This window comes from Prorops nasuta, unplaced genomic scaffold, assembly GCF_024137725.1.
Source record: "Prorops nasuta isolate Cenicafe-Biocafe unplaced genomic scaffold, Cenicafe_Pnas_1.2 PNAS00004, whole genome shotgun sequence".
Taxonomy (NCBI): domain Eukaryota; kingdom Metazoa; phylum Arthropoda; class Insecta; order Hymenoptera; family Bethylidae; genus Prorops; species Prorops nasuta.
The window spans coordinates 10,506,956-10,528,525 of record NW_027116801.1 but is presented as its reverse complement, the minus strand read 5'-3'; the positions used below and the strand labels follow the sequence as shown (position 1 = coordinate 10,528,525).

Here is a 21,570-nt window from a genome sequence, read left to right as displayed (position 1 = left end):
CTTACAGTGCCATCTGGAATCTCGTGTTAGGCTTTGCAGAGGTGGAGAAAAAGGACGTGGACACCATGGAAAAGTGTTAGTTAGGAAATGGTACTTCAGTTAAAATGGACGAATTAAATATAATCAATAATAGTATTACAAAGGAATCACCTTTGTACAATTAGAGCCGAAAAGTCCATCAGGACATGCTCGAGTGTCGCACGTTTGGCCAGTCCAACCTTCGCTACATTTACAATTTCCATTAACGTTCGAACACGTTGCGCCATTCTCACAGTTACATTTGTTTGTACAGTTGACACCATACGTTCCTTGTGGACATATTTTCAAGCACTGCAAGAGCAAAAATCAATTTTTCAAGACTGGCAAAGGGAAGTTGACTCGGTGATAAATTACCAAGGATAGATTCTACCTTATCACCAAAATAACCTGGTTTACACTGACAGTCTCCTTTAATATGGTGGCAACCTCCCCCGTTGGAGCATTCGCAAATCATCGAACAATTTTTGCCCCAAAAGCCCTCAGGACAGCGATTGGCACAAACGGAGCCCTACAAAAAGGATTATATTAATATACAATGTATAATAAACTTTTAATAATTCTTTACCATCCATCCAGGTGTACAATAACATTTTCCATTTTCTGGATTACAGGAGCCACCATTCTGGCAACGACACTCTGACTTGCATTCGTCACCGTGTTTTCCTGCTGGGCACAGGTCATCGCACCTAAAACAACATACAGCAACTTTACTTTCCTTCCATCTATTATTAGACGTATAACGCACTGGAGGATTCATTCAAGCAGAATTCAGTGGAGTTTTAAAGATGAGTATTTGCAAGATTGAAATGAATTTGTAAGTTGAACTTTCTGAACAGAAAACTAGCTGCTATTTAGTGCATAATTACAGTAAATAACTTTTACGCTATTGTCATGAAGAGAAGAACATTAAATTGAAAGTTACTCAGTGGCAAGTTAAAATCTTCCTCATAAACATACAAAGTCTTAGTAATTGGCATATTCCTTAACAACTGAATTTTGGAAAATTACAAATTCACAAATATATATATATATTCATGTAAGTTAACTGCATTTAAATTAACATATTCAATCCTACTGATCTTTAATAATAAAAAAATATTATTTTCCACTTATAAAAGAAGCAAACGTAGCATAAACTACATTCCAAGTTTACTATAGAATTTGAGAAGTCTGCTTTTCATAATGTACTTTGAAAATGTATTTTCATAAAAATTTTATTTCGCAGGGTGGTGGCATGACGAATGAAACGTACAGGGGCCCGGTATAACCTGGTGCACAATGACATTCGCCTGATATATGATGACAGCTGCCACCGTTCTTGCAACGACACTCTTCGCCACAATTCTGGCCAAATCTGTCAGGTGGACAAGTCTTCTCACAATATTTTCCAGACCAGCCTCGAGTGCACATGCACTTGCCGTCGAAAGGGTCGCAAACTGCATCGTTCTGGCACAAACAGTCCTGCGTACAGTTGACGCCCCATTTTCCCAATTCGCAACCTGAAAATAATGGAAAGTCTTGTATTATTATAGAAAGGCAAGAAAATTTCTCAATCGTAAAATTTTGTGCAATTGCAAATTGGATAACACACGGTGCAACGTTGCGGAATCACGGATTGTCCTGGTCGATCTGCTCGACGTTGTTAGCTAATAAAACGAAATACCGATGAGCCAGTTATGTACCGGAAGTGTGTCGACGCGTTGAAAAATAGCAAGCGTACGTGAACGCAGTTACGATAATTTCGAGGTGCGGGGCCATTATTGCAAACCATGTGACCGCCTTCAAAAATTTTCGCAACACCAACGAAAATTATCCAACGAAGAACCGCGTGAGTTCACCGACACAAATTGCTACGAGTACATCTATTTTTAAAGCACAAAATCTTCGAGTATCAACTGTCAAGAATTTTCTTGCAATTTGCACGTGGGATAGCTACAATTTAACAGATTATTTGTATAATGATTATTTGTATAATGATTATTTTCAATATAAAGTAATTACTATTGTTATTTTCAACATTTTTTTTGTTAAATTTATTAATATTTATATATAGAATTGCGTCGTTTGTTTGACGAAAAAATATAAATTTATTATTCAGATATTCTACGAATCAAAAAAGTGTGTCAATTTTTAGGCAAGAAGGGGCATGGAAAGTAGTTCGAGAAAAATTGTGAAAATTATAGTACTGCAGTGGTGCCATAAAAATGATTACAGAATAATGTCAAATTTTCTAGATACAAATAAATAAAAAATGAAAATTTCCAAAAAATTCTACAATTTTCTTAATAATTGTGATCGAACTTCTCAGAAGCACGTAATTATTTAAATCTATATATAACAAAGAACTGTATTTATAATAATATAAAAATTACATTAAATAAATCAAAACATCTCAAATTCACAAGTTTAAACAATTTTTTGGATGAATCGAACATTTAAAAAGTCTGTGTGCGTAAAAGGAAGGGAAAAGGAGGAGTGGGGCGGAGGCCACGTGGCAAACTTACGGTAGTCGCAATGGGGGCCACCGTATCCGAGCTCGCATTTGCAGACATCAGGGGCCACGCAGGTACCGTGACGACAGTCCTCGGAACAGACTGGAATGCACCGATCGCCGTTATTCGTTCTCGTATAACCCTTGCAACATTCTTCCACGGGTCTCTGCTTCACCAATTCCTGTATTCAATGAGAAAATCAAACGTAACCATTTTTCGCAATACCATCTTCATTATAGCCAGCAACAATTTTCTTTTTTCATTAAGCAAAACGACCGAGTCCCTTATTCAAATACCAAACGACCTCTCGTAAATTATACTCCTTGTGGATGATTCAACGTACTTTATTTCTCTATAATATAACTAGATAATTATTTTAATACCTTTCGATTAAACTCAATTGATAGATTACACCGTATAACTATCGAGTCTTTGCAATTTCGCTTGGAAATGATACGAGTTCTATAAATTACCATTTCAATAAAAAATTTAATTTTAATTATTAATAATAGAGAAAGCCTGTACCCACCTCTTCTCTGTAGATCGTTTTATAAACCACTTTATAGTTTGTGCATTTCGGTGGAAAACTCCAACACCAAACTTGTTCCCTCACCGAGTAAGGTTTCTGCTCTGAAATTTTCACTGTCACTTTATACCTGAAAGAAAAGTTTCCCGTTATTGCCTACAATTTTCAAAGCACCAGCAACAAGTCGTATATATATAATAATGAATTTTCTTAATTCGACGTGTATGGTGAAAGGATTTTCTTTGGATCATAAAAAATGTTGGAAATAATGAATGGTACAGTGGAAAAAAAGAGAAAAATTGTTGTGTGGTCCTTACGTCTCTTGTCTTGTACATATGTTTGGTCCTTCGAGAGCGTAGACCGTTCCTACGAAGGTCGTCAGCAAAGCTACCAACCAGATCATCGTCGAGGCCATCTCGTCGAAACTTTGCGGATTTTAATTTCCGTAATTTTCAAGGTTTTTGTCCGATCGCATCGCTTCCCAGGAATTTTCAGGTGTGACTGGAAAGAGTCGAAGGGTGGTATCCATGGATTCTTGCAACGACGACTCGACCTTGACTTTGCAGCACTAACACTCGTGATCTGAAATGCACACGTAACTTCATTATATTTTTTCTATTGTATAAATAAATCGTTTGTGTGTGAGTGGCTTAAAATTTTGATTTTTAGCTCCAAGCTAGAAATCGAGTCACTCTGGGGATGAACAAAGTATCGTTTTTGCTTAACCGGAAGTTGTAGCACTTTGTGGAACAGAGTCAAGAAAACCGCAGACTTCTATTGTATTTCCAGTTATATTACTTATGAATACCGGCTAATGATAGAATTTTCTCTTATTCTCATTAAGAAGATGTATGAGTAACCACAAAGATTTAAATAAACATCTTTTAGAGCCCTATATACAGGGTGTTCTTGTAAAAACTTTCCACTTGTCATTATTTTGGAAATTAATGGATTTTGAAAGCAATTTTTCAAATAAAAATTTGATGGTTTAAAGTGGAGTAATGTGGATGGTATCGTTGTGTTTTAACCTTGAAAAGTCATTTGATAACTACAGGAAGATCACCTCGAGTGAAACACGTTATATATTATTTTCGGTGACCTCAAAAGCTTTCCAAGTGTCCCTTTTTATTTTATCGTTTTATCCACTCGTTTTCAACATATTTAAATTCGAAACGGTATATAAATATTATTAGTTTACTCAAGTGTGTGCGTGACTGCTAAGGATACACATATATACATATTTAGTATTAGTGTATGGAATATTTTCAAATTAATCAACAATATATACAAAGACGTAGATTTAAAGAAAATTTCATACTTTTGCAAATTACAGTATAGAAGAAAAAATGAATAATTTGAGATTGAAATAAAACACAAAGGGACAAATGACTAAAGTTTGTTTAGACGTTTGGAAATCTCAGAAGCGATAGTTTTGGAATTAATGAAAGCTTGCATAATCATAAATATTGATATGGTCAAGTTCATTGTTAAGTGGGACGATATAACTTCTCAGTTGACACACTAATAAAAGGTTGTATACTTGATAATCAAATGTACTTTGAGCACTGCGATTTAAAATCCGAGAAGTGTGAGACTTAATTAATACCAAATACAGAATTCCACTATCTAAAAACTGTTATGGAGCAAAGTCTAGCTCGATCGAGTTACAGCATTGAGTTTCCCCCGTTGATTCAGCTGAAAAATGATTATGGAAGAATGACGCATAATTCCGCACACCTCACATGGAATTATTTGCCTTTCGGTGAAATTAACAGGATCACTCGACTCGCTAGCTTTTCGCTACGTTTCAAAGTCTGAGTTAACATGATATTATGAAAATGAAAAGAAACCCTATAGATTTTAGACAAAATTAGTATATATATATATATATATATATATTAAAGTAGTTGTGAGAAATTGATGACAAATTTCAAGAGAAACATTTTAAAAAAAATGCAATTTTTATATCTATATATGTATACAATGCTTTGTTAAAAATAATTTCCTTCGAGGCTTCCTATTGGTCGATTAAAATGTGGACATTTACCACCTTGATAATCGGGATAATTTCTTGGAAACTTTCCAAGTATCAATGCGCTAACGCACGTTGTAAAAACATGTAAAAATAAGAAAATCATCTTTACGCAAGTTCGTTGCGCTACAAATTTTTATATGATCAAAATTCGTGTGAAAAGTCTGCAAAATTTTAAATAACCAATTTTTTAATTGTTTTCAATGTTTACATTCACATGTTTCGAATCTTTTTATTGGTGTGTTCTAGATAAATATTTTCAGCTGACAAATGATTTTTCACGTTTGCTTGTTTAAATGTTAAATTATATGTTACGAACATTCAATGATATCAGCAGTCACTCGTGGCTGAAAACTTCTTACGTTACACATGTAACGCACCCGCCAAGAATGTATAAACTAAATTCCAAACTACTCAAAGCTTTCATTCATACCAAAGTTCCATTTTAAGCTCCTTTTTCGAAAACAGACAAATATAATATTATCGTGTCAATAAGAATTGAAAAATAGTTAAAATTGCATAAACAATTTTATAGAAAACTTAAACAATTACTTCAAAAGAGATTCTACTGTCTCTTGAAATAAAAATAGTTTTGTACCTTAAAACAAATATTATAATTAAAGTTATATATATATATACTTTTCGTTAGAAAAAAATCTGTAGCTATCCCAGTGGTTCTCATGAAATAAATCAAATAAACTACAACAAAAATTCTAATAATCTAAAACTTGGAGATTCATGTAACGATATATAAACTATTCTTAGATGAAATTAAAAAAAATTAATTCAAAATTGATAATTCACAGTTATATATATATACGTATTGACAATCTAATTGAGTCTAAACCAGTTTATCACTGAAAAGAATTATAAATGGTTTCATCCGCACTGGATTGAAAGGGAGTATAGAGTACAGAGCCGGGAAATGACATGAACTCTGAATCAGAAATCGCTGGATAGCACGAGCACGTGTTTAACATACACAGCAAACTTTTTGTAGCCTGTGACTCGTGCCGTGATTCACGCGCGTTACTGTTGCATGCAGCAGTACTTGAAAACTGATGGGCAAATAGACACAGCGAAGACCGGAAGTCTGCTGTGATTTCATCTTAATATAGTTAATTGGTTGGCGATACAATTTTTAAATTCGTATTTACTATCGGTCATCGATATTTTTTATGGCTTCTTATTACTATACATATATATATATATATATATATATATATATATATTAAGCTATCATCAAGTTTAACTTTACTACTTGGAAGCACCAAGCCCTGATCCGGATAACTAAAGCTGTTCCCATTGACTAACCAGCTATAAAGGTTATCAATTTTTAAATTACTCGAATGAAATTTAATGCGATCATAGTTAAATTTAGCAACTTCGCGAGATTAACCGCATATATATGTGTGTGTATGCTATTTGGAATAGAGTATAAAAAATATTATTTAACATTAAAAAATTATTATCGACAATTATAGTAATTAGTAGAATTTTCTAAATATACAGCTTTGTTGCGATGAATAATTAAAAAAAAAAATTGTTATCAGTATTATCCACTTTCTCATAAAATTGATATAGTATAAAAATTTTACCTCAATTGCATTATTTCCTGTTTTGCACGTCCCTTAATTATAAGTCATTTTATTATCGTAACAGTATGATTCTATCCTCGTTCTGGTGAGTCATTTTGAAGGAAAAGTGGAAACTATGACTGTGTAAGAGTATCAGGACGAAATCCTGGGACGAAAATTTGCTCAAAAGGATCATAAACGTGAAAGTTAGATAACATTTTTGGTTTGTATTATTTAAAGTCGTTAACCGCCCTTGAGACGAATAGAGTGCTCAGTAACGACACTAGTAATTATTCTTATCTTTTCGTTTATTCTTGACCCAGTACTGAAATAGTTGTGCTACACTCGTTCTGCTTATCTTCGAAGAAAAATAACTAACGATAATGCACCTTTCCAGTCTCGTTTAATTATCTGTTTGGTAAAAATAATTGAAAAGGTTTTTTATTCTTTACGATACAATTACAACCTGCTAAAAAATAAATATAAATATTTTGTAGTGCAATAATTTACTGGGACAGCAATGAATTATTATACTCTTATTGTAAATCCAACTCTCTTCTTTTTTTATCTTAATTAACGTGATATCCTTATCAGTGCTATCAATTCTTTTCCAGCACGATAAACACAAATATAGATAACCAGATAAAACGATTTTTCGAATCTCGTATATATATATATAAAATTCTCAATCTTATCTTGTAACTGTATAACTGAAAAAAATTGAGAGATTATTTTCTTTTGAAAATTAAAGTGAGATGTAATATCGCACTTTTATTGTTTGGAAGGGCGAAAATATTTATATTTTCTTCGTGGTATACAGTAATCCGTCAGACTGGTCAGAGAACTTCAGAGACGTGCCTTAGATAACGGGATTGTAAAAGTCGGAGACAGTATATACAGAGCCTCGACCAGTCAATCGTTAGCCTAAATAGGCTTTGGTGTAGTAGAGTCAGAGAGCCTCGTCCATGAAATCTCATTTGTAATGTGTACCTGTGTATGTGTGTTTATGCATTCATGTACTGCTATAACACGGTCTAGCTTCACGCGGAACAAAATATTGTATCGGGTTCTCGCTCGTACCATGGCACAGCCGCACAGGTCCGATTATAGTATAAGTAATACATCGATATATCATTATACTCGTTATAAGATTATATATGTGACAAACAACGCTAATTAACAATATTAATTTTTTATGGACTAGAAGAAACACGTTTCAAATAGATCAGCGTTATGATTTGCTATATTAATTTTTTTCAATATTTTAATGAAAAATATTATGTAATTCATAGTTTCATTTATATTTTTTATAAAATATTGCAGTACGTGACAAATGCTTTAATAAAGAAGATTTGTAATATATTTACGTGGTTAGTTTATCTTTCAAAATTAATTATGAGGAAAAAAATTCTTTTTAGTGTTTTTTATAAAATAATTTTATGTGCAAGTACCATAGTAAACAATGGGTTATGGTAAGGTACGACGAAATTGCGACACGTCGTAATCAGTATTTAAATATAATAAGGATGGGTCTCGCTCCTCATGAGAGATAATCTTGCTGAGAGCACATCGAATTAAAGACTTGTACACACAAAAGCATATGGGAACTTTGTGGAGGACAGTTTCTACAGTTTACCTTGGGGGGGGGGGCTTATGAATGTAAAATAGAAAATCACTGCGTCATCAGGAAATTTTTAGTAGAGTTTATCTTTAACCGCAAATCTATGAATTATTCGTTTAAATAGAGACTTTTGACTCAGCCTAAATAATTACTTATACAAATACACTCCGCTGTTATCATACAGAGAGCATTATGCACTTTCAGAGGGGACAGCAAAGTGCAATGGGTTAATGGAGGGGAATCCTTCGTGTCCTTTTATATATATATATATATCGATTAACATCAAAGATCAGAGATGTGCTCTTCCTTTTCCCTGTCACTGCAATTCATAAAAACCGCACGAATAAAGCATTTTTATTGTTTTAGTTAAGAAGCAGTGTATTCCACGTAACAAAGATTTTATATAATTAACTGGAAATTGCTGCACCGGAAATTATCCTTATATAGTTATCGCGTACAACTGGTGCAATCTCAAAAATACAACAATCCCACGTGTCAGGTTACATAGCTTTATCGTTAAAAACGTTATGTCACGAGTGTAAGGTGTCACCAAATGCTAGGTTTAACGATATTGTTTTTTTTAATTAGTCTTGTTAAGTAATGAAAGAAAAAATACTTATTCATACATATACATACATATATATATTTATATATGAGGAGTCAAGTTGTAAAGCTTGAAATCATCCATACAGAAAGCATAAAAAGATAAGTGAGGATATTAGGTGCTTTTTTTTGTTCATTGCTGAAATCTAGAAAAATGTATCAATAATACAAAATTGTTGAATTTGATCCTGAACGACTTAAATATAAACTAAAATTTCATAAAATAATTTCACATTTAACCTAGTATTTCCACTATTAAAAAGAAAATCTTTATAGCCAATCGCATTGTACAGAATAAATTTCTTTAACCAAAATATTTCGACTGCTTAGTAGAGAACGTTTACTATAATAATGTGACGAAATAGAATGAAAAGTGGCAAAAGCGTTTGTTTTCCCAAAAAAATCTGACTTTCATGCACTTTAAAACAATTTGTGTAAAAAATTACAACACAATCATGATTGGTCACAAATTTTGTAAAGTTTGATATTCGAAGCGTGAAGAAGAATCAGCAGAGGGCACTGCGAGCTACAGCGGACAGCATAAACACACTGTGAGCTGTGACTGTGGTAGTGTGCTGCGTGTTGGCTGCGTGGTATAACACTGATGATGGCGGTCGTTGGTTCGTGGGGATCCGGGCGGTAATGATATAGGGGGCAGACCCTTCATATACGAGTTCCATCAATAAAAATCATGGTGCAGCAGGGAAGCTGATTCGTTTAAAAGGGTAAAGTTCTCACGACCTAAAATCGTCGCAGCAAAATATTGTTGCTGCTAAATTCCACTCGAGCACAATGTTCCAGTGTTCCACAAAATTCCCACCGTTCATTACGCAGTCCAGTTGTTCGAGAAAAGTTTGCTCCTCGTTTACGAAATACACTGAACGTTGGTGATAATGAAAAAAATGTGAGAATATGCCAAGTTGCAAATGAATGATGCGATAGAATATGGCGACGTCGCGCGTGATAGATCTTCATTCATTGTTGGAGGCTCGTTGTGTACGTGCGTCATGAAAAGATGCTTCGGACAAAAGATTCTAGAATTGTCGAGTTGAAATGCTCTGCTTACTTATAAACAGACTGCATTGTACGGATCGTCTGGTTTATATATATATATAAGATCATCGGATTTGATAAGAGAATGACTCCTCGTCATCATTCATAAAGTTTTATACTATAAACATTGTTATTGTTTCTTGATCGTATATATTATTTAAAGGATTGATATTGCAAGGATTTTATGAAAATTCCTATTTTATTCATTGTTTTTTGTTTTCTGTTTTTTATACATTATTAATAATTTACAGTTTTTATATTGATCGTTACTAGTCCAGTCCACTTTCTCCGAGCAAAATTGTGAGAACAAACTGATTATTCCTGTTAGATTTATTGCGATAACACTTATCGATAAGCAGGAAATTCGATTGGTTCGATTATCGAAACGGAAAGATTATCCATTCGAACTATCTTCAATTTAGAGTTTTGGGTCAAAGTTCACCAAGCACGATGAAAGTTTCGTCACAGAAAGATACAATTAAATCTTGTGTTCCTACGCCAACGCATCTACTGATAAGTCCAGTCGATTCTTTGAATATCTCTTCCTCTGTTCATCTTTGATAATTTCAGTGCATAGGGGAGAAAAAGGCAAATCAACGAACAAATCTCTATCGTTTTCGAAAAATAAAATAAGCACGTGGAAAATATCATAAATTTACACATTTAAAAAATATAATATTCGACTCCCGAAGAAAAGATAATTTGTTTCTTTTTCACTAAAATATTTCTAAACCAATAAACAACATTTTTATTGCAAATAAGTGAAAAGCAATTTCTAATCAACTCTTTATTTATCAGCTGCAACGAATCATTGACAGAACGAAGAAATCACTTTGAATAAAGCAAATATCCACACTTCCAGTGAACACATCCTGCGATATATCAAGGACTATGCACAGGAGATAAAGTTTAAATCGAATCAACGAGATTCCCTAGATCAACGCAGTTTATTTACCAACAAAAAAAAACCATATACTCACCGATAAAGCACACAAAGCGAGTCCACGATAACCAGTAAGGATTATTAAAAAGCGAATCTAACTAGTGGAATGCAAGCGAGTTATCTTGGTTCACCGGACACTCAACAACGGAATTCGACGTTGAAACAATCATCCTCGTTATCGACTCGAGTCTCAAACTCGATGTGCATATAAACAGTGGCATCAATTTCCAACAATTCACTTTTATACGTCCACCGCATTTTCCCCACGAATGGAACATTTCTGATTCTTATCTTGGAACCTGATGATGAAATCTCTACTTCCTACTTGAAATACTTCCTCGTGTCTCTTATTATAAAAGTTTCCCCTTTCATTACTGTCGAATGCTTCTTCGTCTCGTCCTCCGTCCTCGCTAATCACAGTTTTTCCTTGTGAAATATTTCTTGCTTCATTTTATTTCGCCATTATAACCAAATCGATGGAATATATATATATATATACTAAGCCTGCAGGATCGAAGGACACTATATAATTTATGAGAAATGATAAGAGTCCTGCTCGAGCCTGTTGATTGCTCGAGTCTTCAGTTTCGAATATATATAAACGTATGTTTTTTTTAAATTGAGGGGGGGGGGGTAATAACAGGATAAGAGGCTAGGAATGCAACTGCATCGTGACCCAGATTCGATGGATAATTAAGAAGGGTGGGTAACAGAATTGCAGAAATGGCGGAAGAATCCCAAAAGCGTAAAATCAGATGTATGAAAACTGAAAGTGTATTGAGAAAACCTGGTTTGCAATCAAGATGCGCCAAAGACGTTGCATTGTGGCTTATACCGTGACGCACAGAAAGTGCACGAACCGTCGCGAATTTCCTACAATGCCTGCGAAAACTCCATGCTTCGCGTTAAAGTGCTGTCCAAACGGTATTTTGCAACGCTGACGTGTTCGCAAGTGTATAAGCTTCTAACTGGATGAATTAGTGTTTCCGGTTTATAGAGTTACGGAGGCGTCAAATGTACTAGGAAAAGCTTTATTTTTATCCTTATTTCTATTTTTTTCTATTTTAGACAGAAATCTTTGATCGAGAAACTTTTTTTCTAAGCTAAAAGAGAATTGATTCGTTTTGAATGGATCGTTAAAAAACCAAAAAAGGGTCATTTTTTATTTTTTTATTTAAAATTGTTTACATACAATTTTTATATGTCAAGGAATTGTTTATTTGCAATTTATTGCTACAAAGTATTGATCAACAAGAGTATTAAATTTTTTTTGTCAAATTTAATATTAAAAAATCATTCTAGGGGAATAAAATGAAAAATTGAAAATGTAAATTAAAATCATCGGTAGAAATGCAAATAACGTAAGTTGAAATGTTTAAATTTGGGAAAAGCAATATTTTTTGCAAATTATTTATTCTTATCCCAGTTTAATGTACCTGCTTTTTTATTTTTATTTGCTCAGTCACTTTCATTATTACTTTTAAATGTTAATGAAACCTTTTTTTTCATCAATAAGACATTCAATCGAGTTTGCCCAATTATTTGCACAGTTGCTTTAAATGCACCGATGTAAATATTGTAGTCTTGTTGCATATTCTGTCTGACGTACCGATCAACGCTGAATTTATTTATCTACTGCATTATTTAAAACCGCTGCGGCGCTTATATAAACTTGTTACGTAGCGAAAATTTTCGCAGGCGTCAACGCGAAACGTTATTGACTGGATTAAATCGTTTCAGGGAATTGTTCAGTGTAATTGTTGAATCGTGTGGGGTGCACTCTTCCATGCACTATATACTCGAAAAGTCCGTAATCTCGATGTCCCCAGGGAGTTTTTGCTCAATTTTGTATACTAAAATTTTTGCTAAAAAAATCAAAATCGCTAAACAGATATTTTCATATTTTTACAAAATTACATTGTACCGATAATCGAGACAATTCACGATGTAAAAAAACGCAGCGACTGTAAAATATAACGAAAAATATTAGTATAGCCAAATATTTTCATATTTGTACAAAATTACATTGCACGAATAATCGAGACAATTCACGGTGTAAGAAAAACGCAGCGACTGTAAAGTGACAAAAAAATATAATAGCTAAACCTTTCAAACTTGGTTATAATTGTTCTTCAATTATTTTTATTACAGGAATAAAAAAATATTAACAGCAATAATTATTGTTTGCAGAATACTAAAAAATTTCAGTATTTATATATATATATATATATATATAGAGAGAGAGAGAGAGAGAGAGAAATACAGAATAAAGTTGATTTTGGAAAGTAAACAATTTTGCCTTCAATGCAATAAGAGAGTTGGATCTAAGGTTATTAATTGCGAGGATAATTCGAGGTTCGTAAAAGGGTCAAAACAATAAAGGAGCTGGATTGCATAATTTTTCTCTTGCGTAATTGAAAAACGTGCTGTAGCAGGTGCGACAGTGAAAGTTGCATCTCATTCGTGCCAAATCTAATATAAACTGCCAGTATATATAAACGTGCATATGCGAATATCCAGCGAGCGAGACATTCCAATTGATAAAAGTGAAAGGAAAAATTGAAAAAAAAATCTGTACGCAAATTTAAACAGTCTCGAGCTATAATAAAAAATGACAATAAACACCATTACAAAAGTATTTTCAAGGTACGTAATTAATAGTGAATTACGATAAGAATTAAGGGATGCATGCGGAAAATCATTGTGAACATCCTTCCTAATAAATTTTTTCACCCTGCTTCATTCCAGATTCTTGGAAGCAAAGTTTTCAATTAATACAAAAAATACTGTGTGTGAAAACGACTGATTTTCCAAGAATTTTCAATGCTTTCCTCGAAAAATTATAATAAAATACTTTAAGCTTCTATAAAATCTCTGTAGGAATCTTATAGAAAAAATGAAAAGGCCCAAATATTCGTCCATACTCATTAGTTTTTGAGGTTGTGCTAATAAGTGAATTCAAGAAAGTCGGGACCAACCGAAATACTCGAAAAAAATTTTTTGAATAAAAAATGTTTATAGCCATGTCCTGGATTCACCTTGAAATTGTTGTTCTATATATGACTGTTGCAGTCTGTACAGCGAATAGCAAGAAATTGATACGGTACTTGTTTATCTGCTTGAAAATGTTTGGTAAAGATCTTGCTCAAATAATAATATTATCGATAGATATTTAAATATTGCAAATATTCAGCCTGTAAACATTATGTTAATCGAGGATCAGAAACTATACCATATATGTACAAATGTTCATTTCTTCATAAATATTATATCAAGAGCTTCGGAACGTTCCACGTGAATTTTGCTTCTTCAATATTATTCAATTAATATTTAAATATTGTGAAGATATACGCAGTCTGTTATGTATAATTATCATACTTTTTTGAAAAGCAAAAATACTGACAAGCATTCGATGAAAATATTTCAGTAAATGAATTTTCATATTTTCAACTTGAAGATTTTTTTCAAGGTTTGCCTACCGATAACGCGAAGAAAATTTAGAATTACTTAAAGCGATGAAAAATTATTGTTGTATATTGGGAATGAAGAGGGTTGGAAGTTCCAGTGGTGAATTTTAGAGTACTTTCCGTAATAAGTGAAGAAAAGCCTTGACCGGCCAGCGCGGAGAGTGTTGCATTCGTGCAAGCACATATACAACGTAACATTTTACCGTATTTTAATATCGATTTAACCTATTTTCTCCGGAGAACATGCAAAGAAACTAACCTGCTCAGTATTACCTCTTTCCCTAATTATTATTCTCAGCATTGCTAAAATTGTTGTGTTCACGAAACTAGGTCCACGCTATTTTTAAAATTCAACATTGATCTATTATTATTGTGGAAGAAAGAGAGGGGAAGGCCGATAAATAAATAAAAATCAAGAAAAAAGCACGTTAAAGAAATGATAATAAATCAATATTATTGAATTATTGATATGTTATTTAAAATAGACTTTATATTATTTATTGACAAATAAATTAATGACAATACACGATTAAATGTTATTCCCATCTGATATTAAGTTCTTACACCCTCGAAATCCTTTCAACTCTGTACTCTCCTTAATTAGTTTGTATTTTATATTGATCGCATTTTAAATTTGAATTTTTTAAACTAATAATAAATTAAGCAGTAATAATTAAACATAAATTATGGAGTAAACAGGATCTTAATTTATTTTAAACACTCTATTTTTATCAACTTTTATAATTGAATTTTTAATAATAAATTTTGTCATTATTGTTTTAGTCAACTTTATCAATTGGTAGTTTAAAAACATAGAGGTAATCATTGAAGTTGCATAAAAATTTGCAACACAATAGTTTTTAAGCGATGAATCAATTAAGCTAGTGATAACGCGATTGGCTGCTAAAGAAATCCAAGCCATTGTCGTAAGACTCTTATAATGCCTTATTTAATATAAACACTTTCTTCCGGGATGTAAGTATAGGAAGCTCGTATATTTTACCAAGCCCACACGAGAAATAGAGCGATATCTCTGCTCCGACCATTTGACTCGGTGGACTTAAAAATTCTGATTCAAATGCGATAAAATTTCAAGCATGGAAGCCTCAGCATTGTTTAGCTTTCCTAAGACTTTCTAATTAAACACCATTAGAAATTTTGCACTGTTAATTCAATAAAAATCTACGTGTAATACAAAAAAATACTGAATCTTATTTTTTACAGTGTAATAAGCAATAAACAACAAAAAAATTACAACATTTTTTTATAATGAAACTAAACTACTGATTAATTGAATTTAATTTACAAAGAAATAAAAAAGAGATTTTTAAGATGAAAAATGACCAAGTCATTTGATAATATTTGAAGCTTGTTAATAGAGAACGTGCAACGATTATAATTACAGTAAAATGAAAATGTGTATTCGTGTATATGCACACTATCAGTAGAAACTATCGGTCAATTTTTTCACTTTTAAAGGGGCACGTGCACTTTACGTATAGGTCTACAGTTACACATCGGTACTTCGCTATCATTGTACTTACTGCACGTTCCTTATTGGCGCAAGAATTTGCTTCCCTGACAATTGAGCAGTTTTTACGATTTATTGTTTGACTTTTATGAGAAGAGATAATTATTTACACAAAAAATCAATAATTTTGGCTGAAAAATGAAGAAGGACGTTAGCCGTCGAACGTTAAAAAAATTGGCACGCGTGGCGAATGTCTTTCACGATTTAGCAGGAGAATTTGATGAAAAGAGATAATAATTTACATAAAAAATCGTTGGTTTGGGTTAAAAAACTAAAAAGGACGTTAACCGTGTTAAACGTTTCAGAAGAGCTGGTGCGCGTAGCGAATCTCTACGTTGAAAGTGGCCTACACATAGAGGATTAAAAGCATGCGTAGACTGGATTTATGCAGAAGCAGAATTTTCTTGGTTGCGTTGTCAGTAGACAGAACAGACAGCAGACGCTTCTCTGCCTGCAGATGACCTTGGAAGAATACACCGTTGTCCGTATTTCGCATGAAGCGAATAAAGAGAGAGGGAGAGTGTAGTGTTGCTTTTGTTCGTGGAAAATAATCCAGTCATCATTGTGCTTCTCGCATGCTTCGCCATGTTTACCACTGATAACAATACGTTCTTAATATTCTCAATTGGACGAATCGTTGAAGAAAACAAAGCAAAAAAACTGCCTACTGTGTTAATAACGTTGCTATAAAGAGGAAAAAGAATTATAAGCGAATGTTCTTTTACAGATGAAACTGCAGGTTTCGTTAACCTACCAATAAGAGCACCTTTCTTTTTGACGTAGTTGGTGCATGCAATACAGCCTCCTTTCATTTAGATTTTGTTACTTAACCTAAAATATTCACTAATCCGTATTTATTTTTCAATAAATATCATCTATATACTGATCTCTTAAGTATACAGTACAGCCACAGTTGTTTAATTTGTTTGTATTAATTAGATGTTGATACTTGTAAATATGGCTGCCTCCAACAATGCTAGGCTGTAGCCTGGGGTACTTAAGATTCTCCATGGTTGTATTGAGGTGTTAATGGAACTTCTCCTCCTTCACATATTCTTGAGAGAAGACCAAAAACATTCCATCAAACCGTACAGAATCAAGCGGAAAATAGATTTCTTGCTGATTCGCTTATAATATAAAATGCTACGTTTCTCGACACATTGTTTTGCATTAAACCAACATTTCCATAGAACAAGCTTTGCGAAGAATCGATTAAGAGTTGAGAAAATTATTCTTAGAACGCGCGCGTTATAAAAATTGTTCTAGTAGCGGTATTCTTAAGATTGGACGCGAAGGTTGTTATGCAGATGAATAATCCGGTTGAGATGGCCTTAAAACACACTGTTGCTTTCGTGCAGTTAGCAAGAGGTTAGCTTCCGTTGCGCGCGCACTCTTTTCTCAACTCCACGGGATAAGCGCATGCGCGTGCATAAACCCCGTAGAAAGTAAATTTGTTCAAAGCAATTATTGCAAATCAAGCATAAAGCAACAACAACCTTTTGAAATTATTCGTTGAGAGAAAATCTGACCGATTACCATTATAGTTGTATAGTTTTGCCGTTCTTCCTTATAGATCAAGAGGAAGGAAATTGTAGGTTATTGATGGTGCGATGCGGGCTATTTCGAAAGAAACCGGCAGATAAGAAAATCGTTCCAATTTTACTTTACCATCGGAAGAAAATAAAAAACGTCAATAGTAACGAGATACATTTGGAGGTGAAAGAAAAAGTTTCTTTATAGTGTTGCTAGGAAAAATATGAGACTTGTGAGCAATTTCTTCAAACCATAAGCATTATTCGGCGATCTCGTGCAGGAGAGTGGAAAAAATAGACTTTTCTCGGTGATGTTTTTCAACTGAATATCGATGAAAGAATTTGGAGGTTATGTTTCACGAAACATCAGTCCAAATTGAAATCGACTTTATATATATATACATACGTGTATTTTTAGCTTTGAAAAAAAATATATTAAGCGGGTCATTTCGATAATAAAGATAAATTGAAGATGCTCTTAAAGAGAGTATTTCCTCTGTTAAAGTCACGTATATAAGAGTGTAACCATACATCGATACGTTTAATTAGATCGAGTACGCTGCTATTTCTGTGCAGACTGACTGACATGCAGTTTCTAGTTTTTCTTCTCCTTTTTTCAGCATCATCCAGCTCAAATTAACACTGCTTTCAAGAAGATGTATAATGCAGTAACTTTATTAATTATTTAAAATATATACAGATCAAAAATCACATTTATCAAATCGTTTTGAAAATTTTTCCTGGACTGAAAATTTGAATAATTCTTATTTAAAGGTATCAAATTGCTTTTATTCTTTTTTTATCGTTCTTTCATTTCCCTCTTCCATTAAAAATTTAAATAAATTCAATCTCAAACACCAAAACTCTACTAGAAAACAAATCAGTCTTCTCAGCTTTTGTAGCAGTCCTCGCTCGAAAGAAGGAAACGTTTGGAAATAGGAAAGAATAGCTCGAATCTTTTAGCAATATAGACAATGACTCATTCAGATTGAAATTCTCTCTGAATGAATTAACGGTAACCGGCAGTCATTATTGTTTGGGACGGAGTTGAGCCACGTCGCAAGTTCAATAACGCTACACATTTTTTTGGTGCTCTTGAGAGATGAAAAATTATTCACGTAACTGATAAGGTACCTTGAGGACTAGGTTAATGTAAGCAGGTAATTATACTAGAAAGTGCAGAGAATTGAGGCTAATGAACCGAGTGCAATGACCTTTTAAGGGTGAGTGTCGAAAAACAAATTATCATTCAGCTATTAAGTATACTGTCCTATTAAAAACAGAAGTCGTATTTGCAATTTTGTACTAAAATACAAGCACGTATCAAGTGTATATGTATACGCGAAATTCGTGATTGTGTTTTGGATGTAAAATATCAATTTTTAACAACAATGGTTACACGTTGATAAATTATATTTTTCAAACTTACTTTTCTGCAGAATCTCATAATTAACTTAAAATTTTCTTAAGAGGAGAATCAAAAGTTTAACACGTTCGAAGAACAGTTCTGTAAAGTTTCGAGAATTCTCCTAGTTTGAAGGAACTTGACTGAAGCCATCTTAAAAACGATTTAAACGAGTCGAATAACGAGTCTGTGATTTTTACGTGCTGCATTTGGTTGGAAAGAATGAGGGGAGAAGGAATATGGCGTAGAGCGAATACAGATAGAACCTGAGGAGCAAGACGGAAGAGTTGCTTGACCGCTGAAGAATCTTCTTGATGTTTCAAGAACTAACGCGATTACGATTCCAAAAAAGCCATCGAGCCACTTGTTTATAATTCTAAATCAGCTGTGATACGTAAATTAAACTCTCATAAATAATGTCAGAGCTGGCGTCTGCTCTCTACAGTATACACACACATACACAAACAAACAAAGGACAATTTATACGAAAGAACTAAGTAACGAAAGCATGACGTTCGCTAAAAGTATCATTTCTATTCATGCAAAATTGCTGCTCTTAATAGAGTCCCAAAGCTAAAATGTTAACAAGTATTCATGTAAAGGATCGTTTTTCTGTAATTTTAGAGGAGAATATTGAATAATTTGAGAAAAAGTTGTTTGGATTCAGGGCAATTGGAGCAACTGGTTTAGAACGTTAATTTATTTCAGTAAAAATGTAAAGCACTGGTTTATTTCATGTGGTATATATATATTTGCAGGTTATAGAATCTCGTTAGGAGGCAGTGATTTGCAATAATATGTTCAGACGAAATAAAACTCGATATTAATTATAAGATTTTTCAAAGAGTTCATTATGTCAAGCATGCTACAAATAACAACTTCTTTTTTTGAAAAATTAAAACATTTTCAGATATTGTAGGTGTTGGCTTGGTGAGTTAAGATAAGACTGTAAAACAACGGTTTATATATTATATTGGAGGAGAACCTTATAACTTGGGACATTTGCTAATTTTTTTTAAATGCAAATAATATTTTAATTAAACCAAACAAATGGGTAACACAATTTGAAAAGTCAGTAATCCATGCGTACAGTGGATACGTAAAAGAATTTTAATAACTATTTTATATAAGTTAATATTATACAAAAATGTAAACGAGTGTCCCTAAATACAAGCCCCCCCCCCCCCCCAAATAGAATCACGAGAACCTATTGGCCGGGAAGCCATGATTTTCAATTAAATGATGGAAAATTAGCTACCGTTAAAAACGAGTCAATATAGTTACAGATTCTGACGTCGATTAACGCGAAATACGTCAAGCACTCATTTCAGACTTATACGGCCTTGACTGTTCCAGGTTCGTTCAAATAAGGTTCCAGTGAGAAACGCGAGAACGATCATCGATTCGCGTTAATTACAAAATCAGGATAATAATACAAGATTTAATGCGCATTGTACAACCGCAATCCCTCCAATGACCGATTATCTAGAAAAATATTAAAAAAAAAATCGTAGATGAATCACTTCCGGTGTCAGCCAGAAAGTCGGAAATTCAAGCCCATAATAATCCACAGATTTACTTTGCACGTGTATACACAGCAGACACTAAAAGTAATTTCGTTTCAGTCATCATAATAAAACTATACAGGAATTCTTTAGAAACTTCAGCAATTTTGCCGAATTTCCAAGACCAACTGTTGTCGAGGGTTGTTATATGATGGTTATTATTATTATTGTAGTGTAACATCCCGATCGCCTGGCGATTCTCCGAAATAACGTTAATACTTCAACTTGTGTAGTTCTTTGTACTTTTCTTTGGAAATGCATACACTTAATGTGACTTTTGGTATTCGACTGAAAGTAAAAAAAAGTACAAGCGACTCGAATTTTATTAGTGTCATGTTAAGAATAGAAGTCGTATCTGCCATTTATTATATTTTCAATTTTATGTACCTACAGCTTCATCTTTACTCCTTGTACTCGTGACATTCTATTATTACATTTGTCCTTTTCCAGTGATTTTTATCACCTCAAACTTTTTTTAATCAGTAACGGAAATGTATTTTCATTTGTAAATGTCCAATTATTTCGAAATATCGTAAATATAATTTACGAATTCTATCCTTATAACACGGCAGAATAAATCTATGATAGGGTGCGCGCATTGCGACATTATAATCAAGCGTAGATCAAGCAGCGAAACCGTAACGCAGACGCGAAAACGTACAAGTGCTTAAAACGTGGAGAAACCAACGTCAAGACAAGGTGTAGCTGCTTGTAAAGAACGTAAACCGGTTCGTGCGCTGGAATTCTTTTAGATTATAGTTTCAGTTTTAGAAAAATTCTCCGGAATCATAAAATATGAATTAAATATTGCAACAAATGTTTAATACCGTTGTTCGAGGTGCCTAGTCTAAGAATACAAGTCAAAAACTTTATGTATATGAAATTTTTAGAAAAAAAAAAATGCAGATTCAACTTTTGTGATGGTTATTAAGATTTAAAAATCTTTTATTTTTAGATATTGCTGTTAAAGACCGATTTAGCTATTGTTAAAGGAATTTTAAATTTATCGTTTGCTGCTCTTATTTATTGGTCCACTCTTTCTGCCATTAATCAATATTGTCGTTTTTGTTGTTTTTGTTTTCCTTTAAAACGCATCCTTCGACCGACGAAATAAATTATTCTCTATAAAAATTAGCATAATGTTGAACCGTGAATTTTAAATTAAAATTTAGACCTAATTCCCA

General features: G+C 33.1%; 1 protein-coding gene across 5 annotated transcripts in view; it reads right to left on the bottom strand.

Moving 5' to 3' along the window:
• Window positions 1-21,570, bottom strand: part of drpr (draper) — a 28,291-nt gene that overhangs the window by 5,847 nt on the left and 874 nt on the right. For all 5 annotated transcript variants that reach the window (XM_066725640.1, XM_066725639.1, XM_066725641.1 and 2 more), the window contains exons 2-8: window positions 3,375-3,639; window positions 3,061-3,187; window positions 2,544-2,712; window positions 1,292-1,538; window positions 605-725; window positions 410-547; window positions 151-330 (exon numbers count right to left, since the gene is read on the bottom strand). In XM_066725640.1, coding sequence (XP_066581737.1) covers window positions 151-330; window positions 410-547; window positions 605-725; window positions 1,292-1,538; window positions 2,544-2,712; window positions 3,061-3,187; window positions 3,375-3,472 — 1,080 coding nt within the window. In that variant the 5' untranslated portion in view covers window positions 3,473-3,639. The remainder of the gene's footprint in view (window positions 1-150; window positions 331-409; window positions 548-604; window positions 726-1,291; window positions 1,539-2,543; window positions 2,713-3,060; window positions 3,188-3,374; window positions 3,640-21,570) is intronic.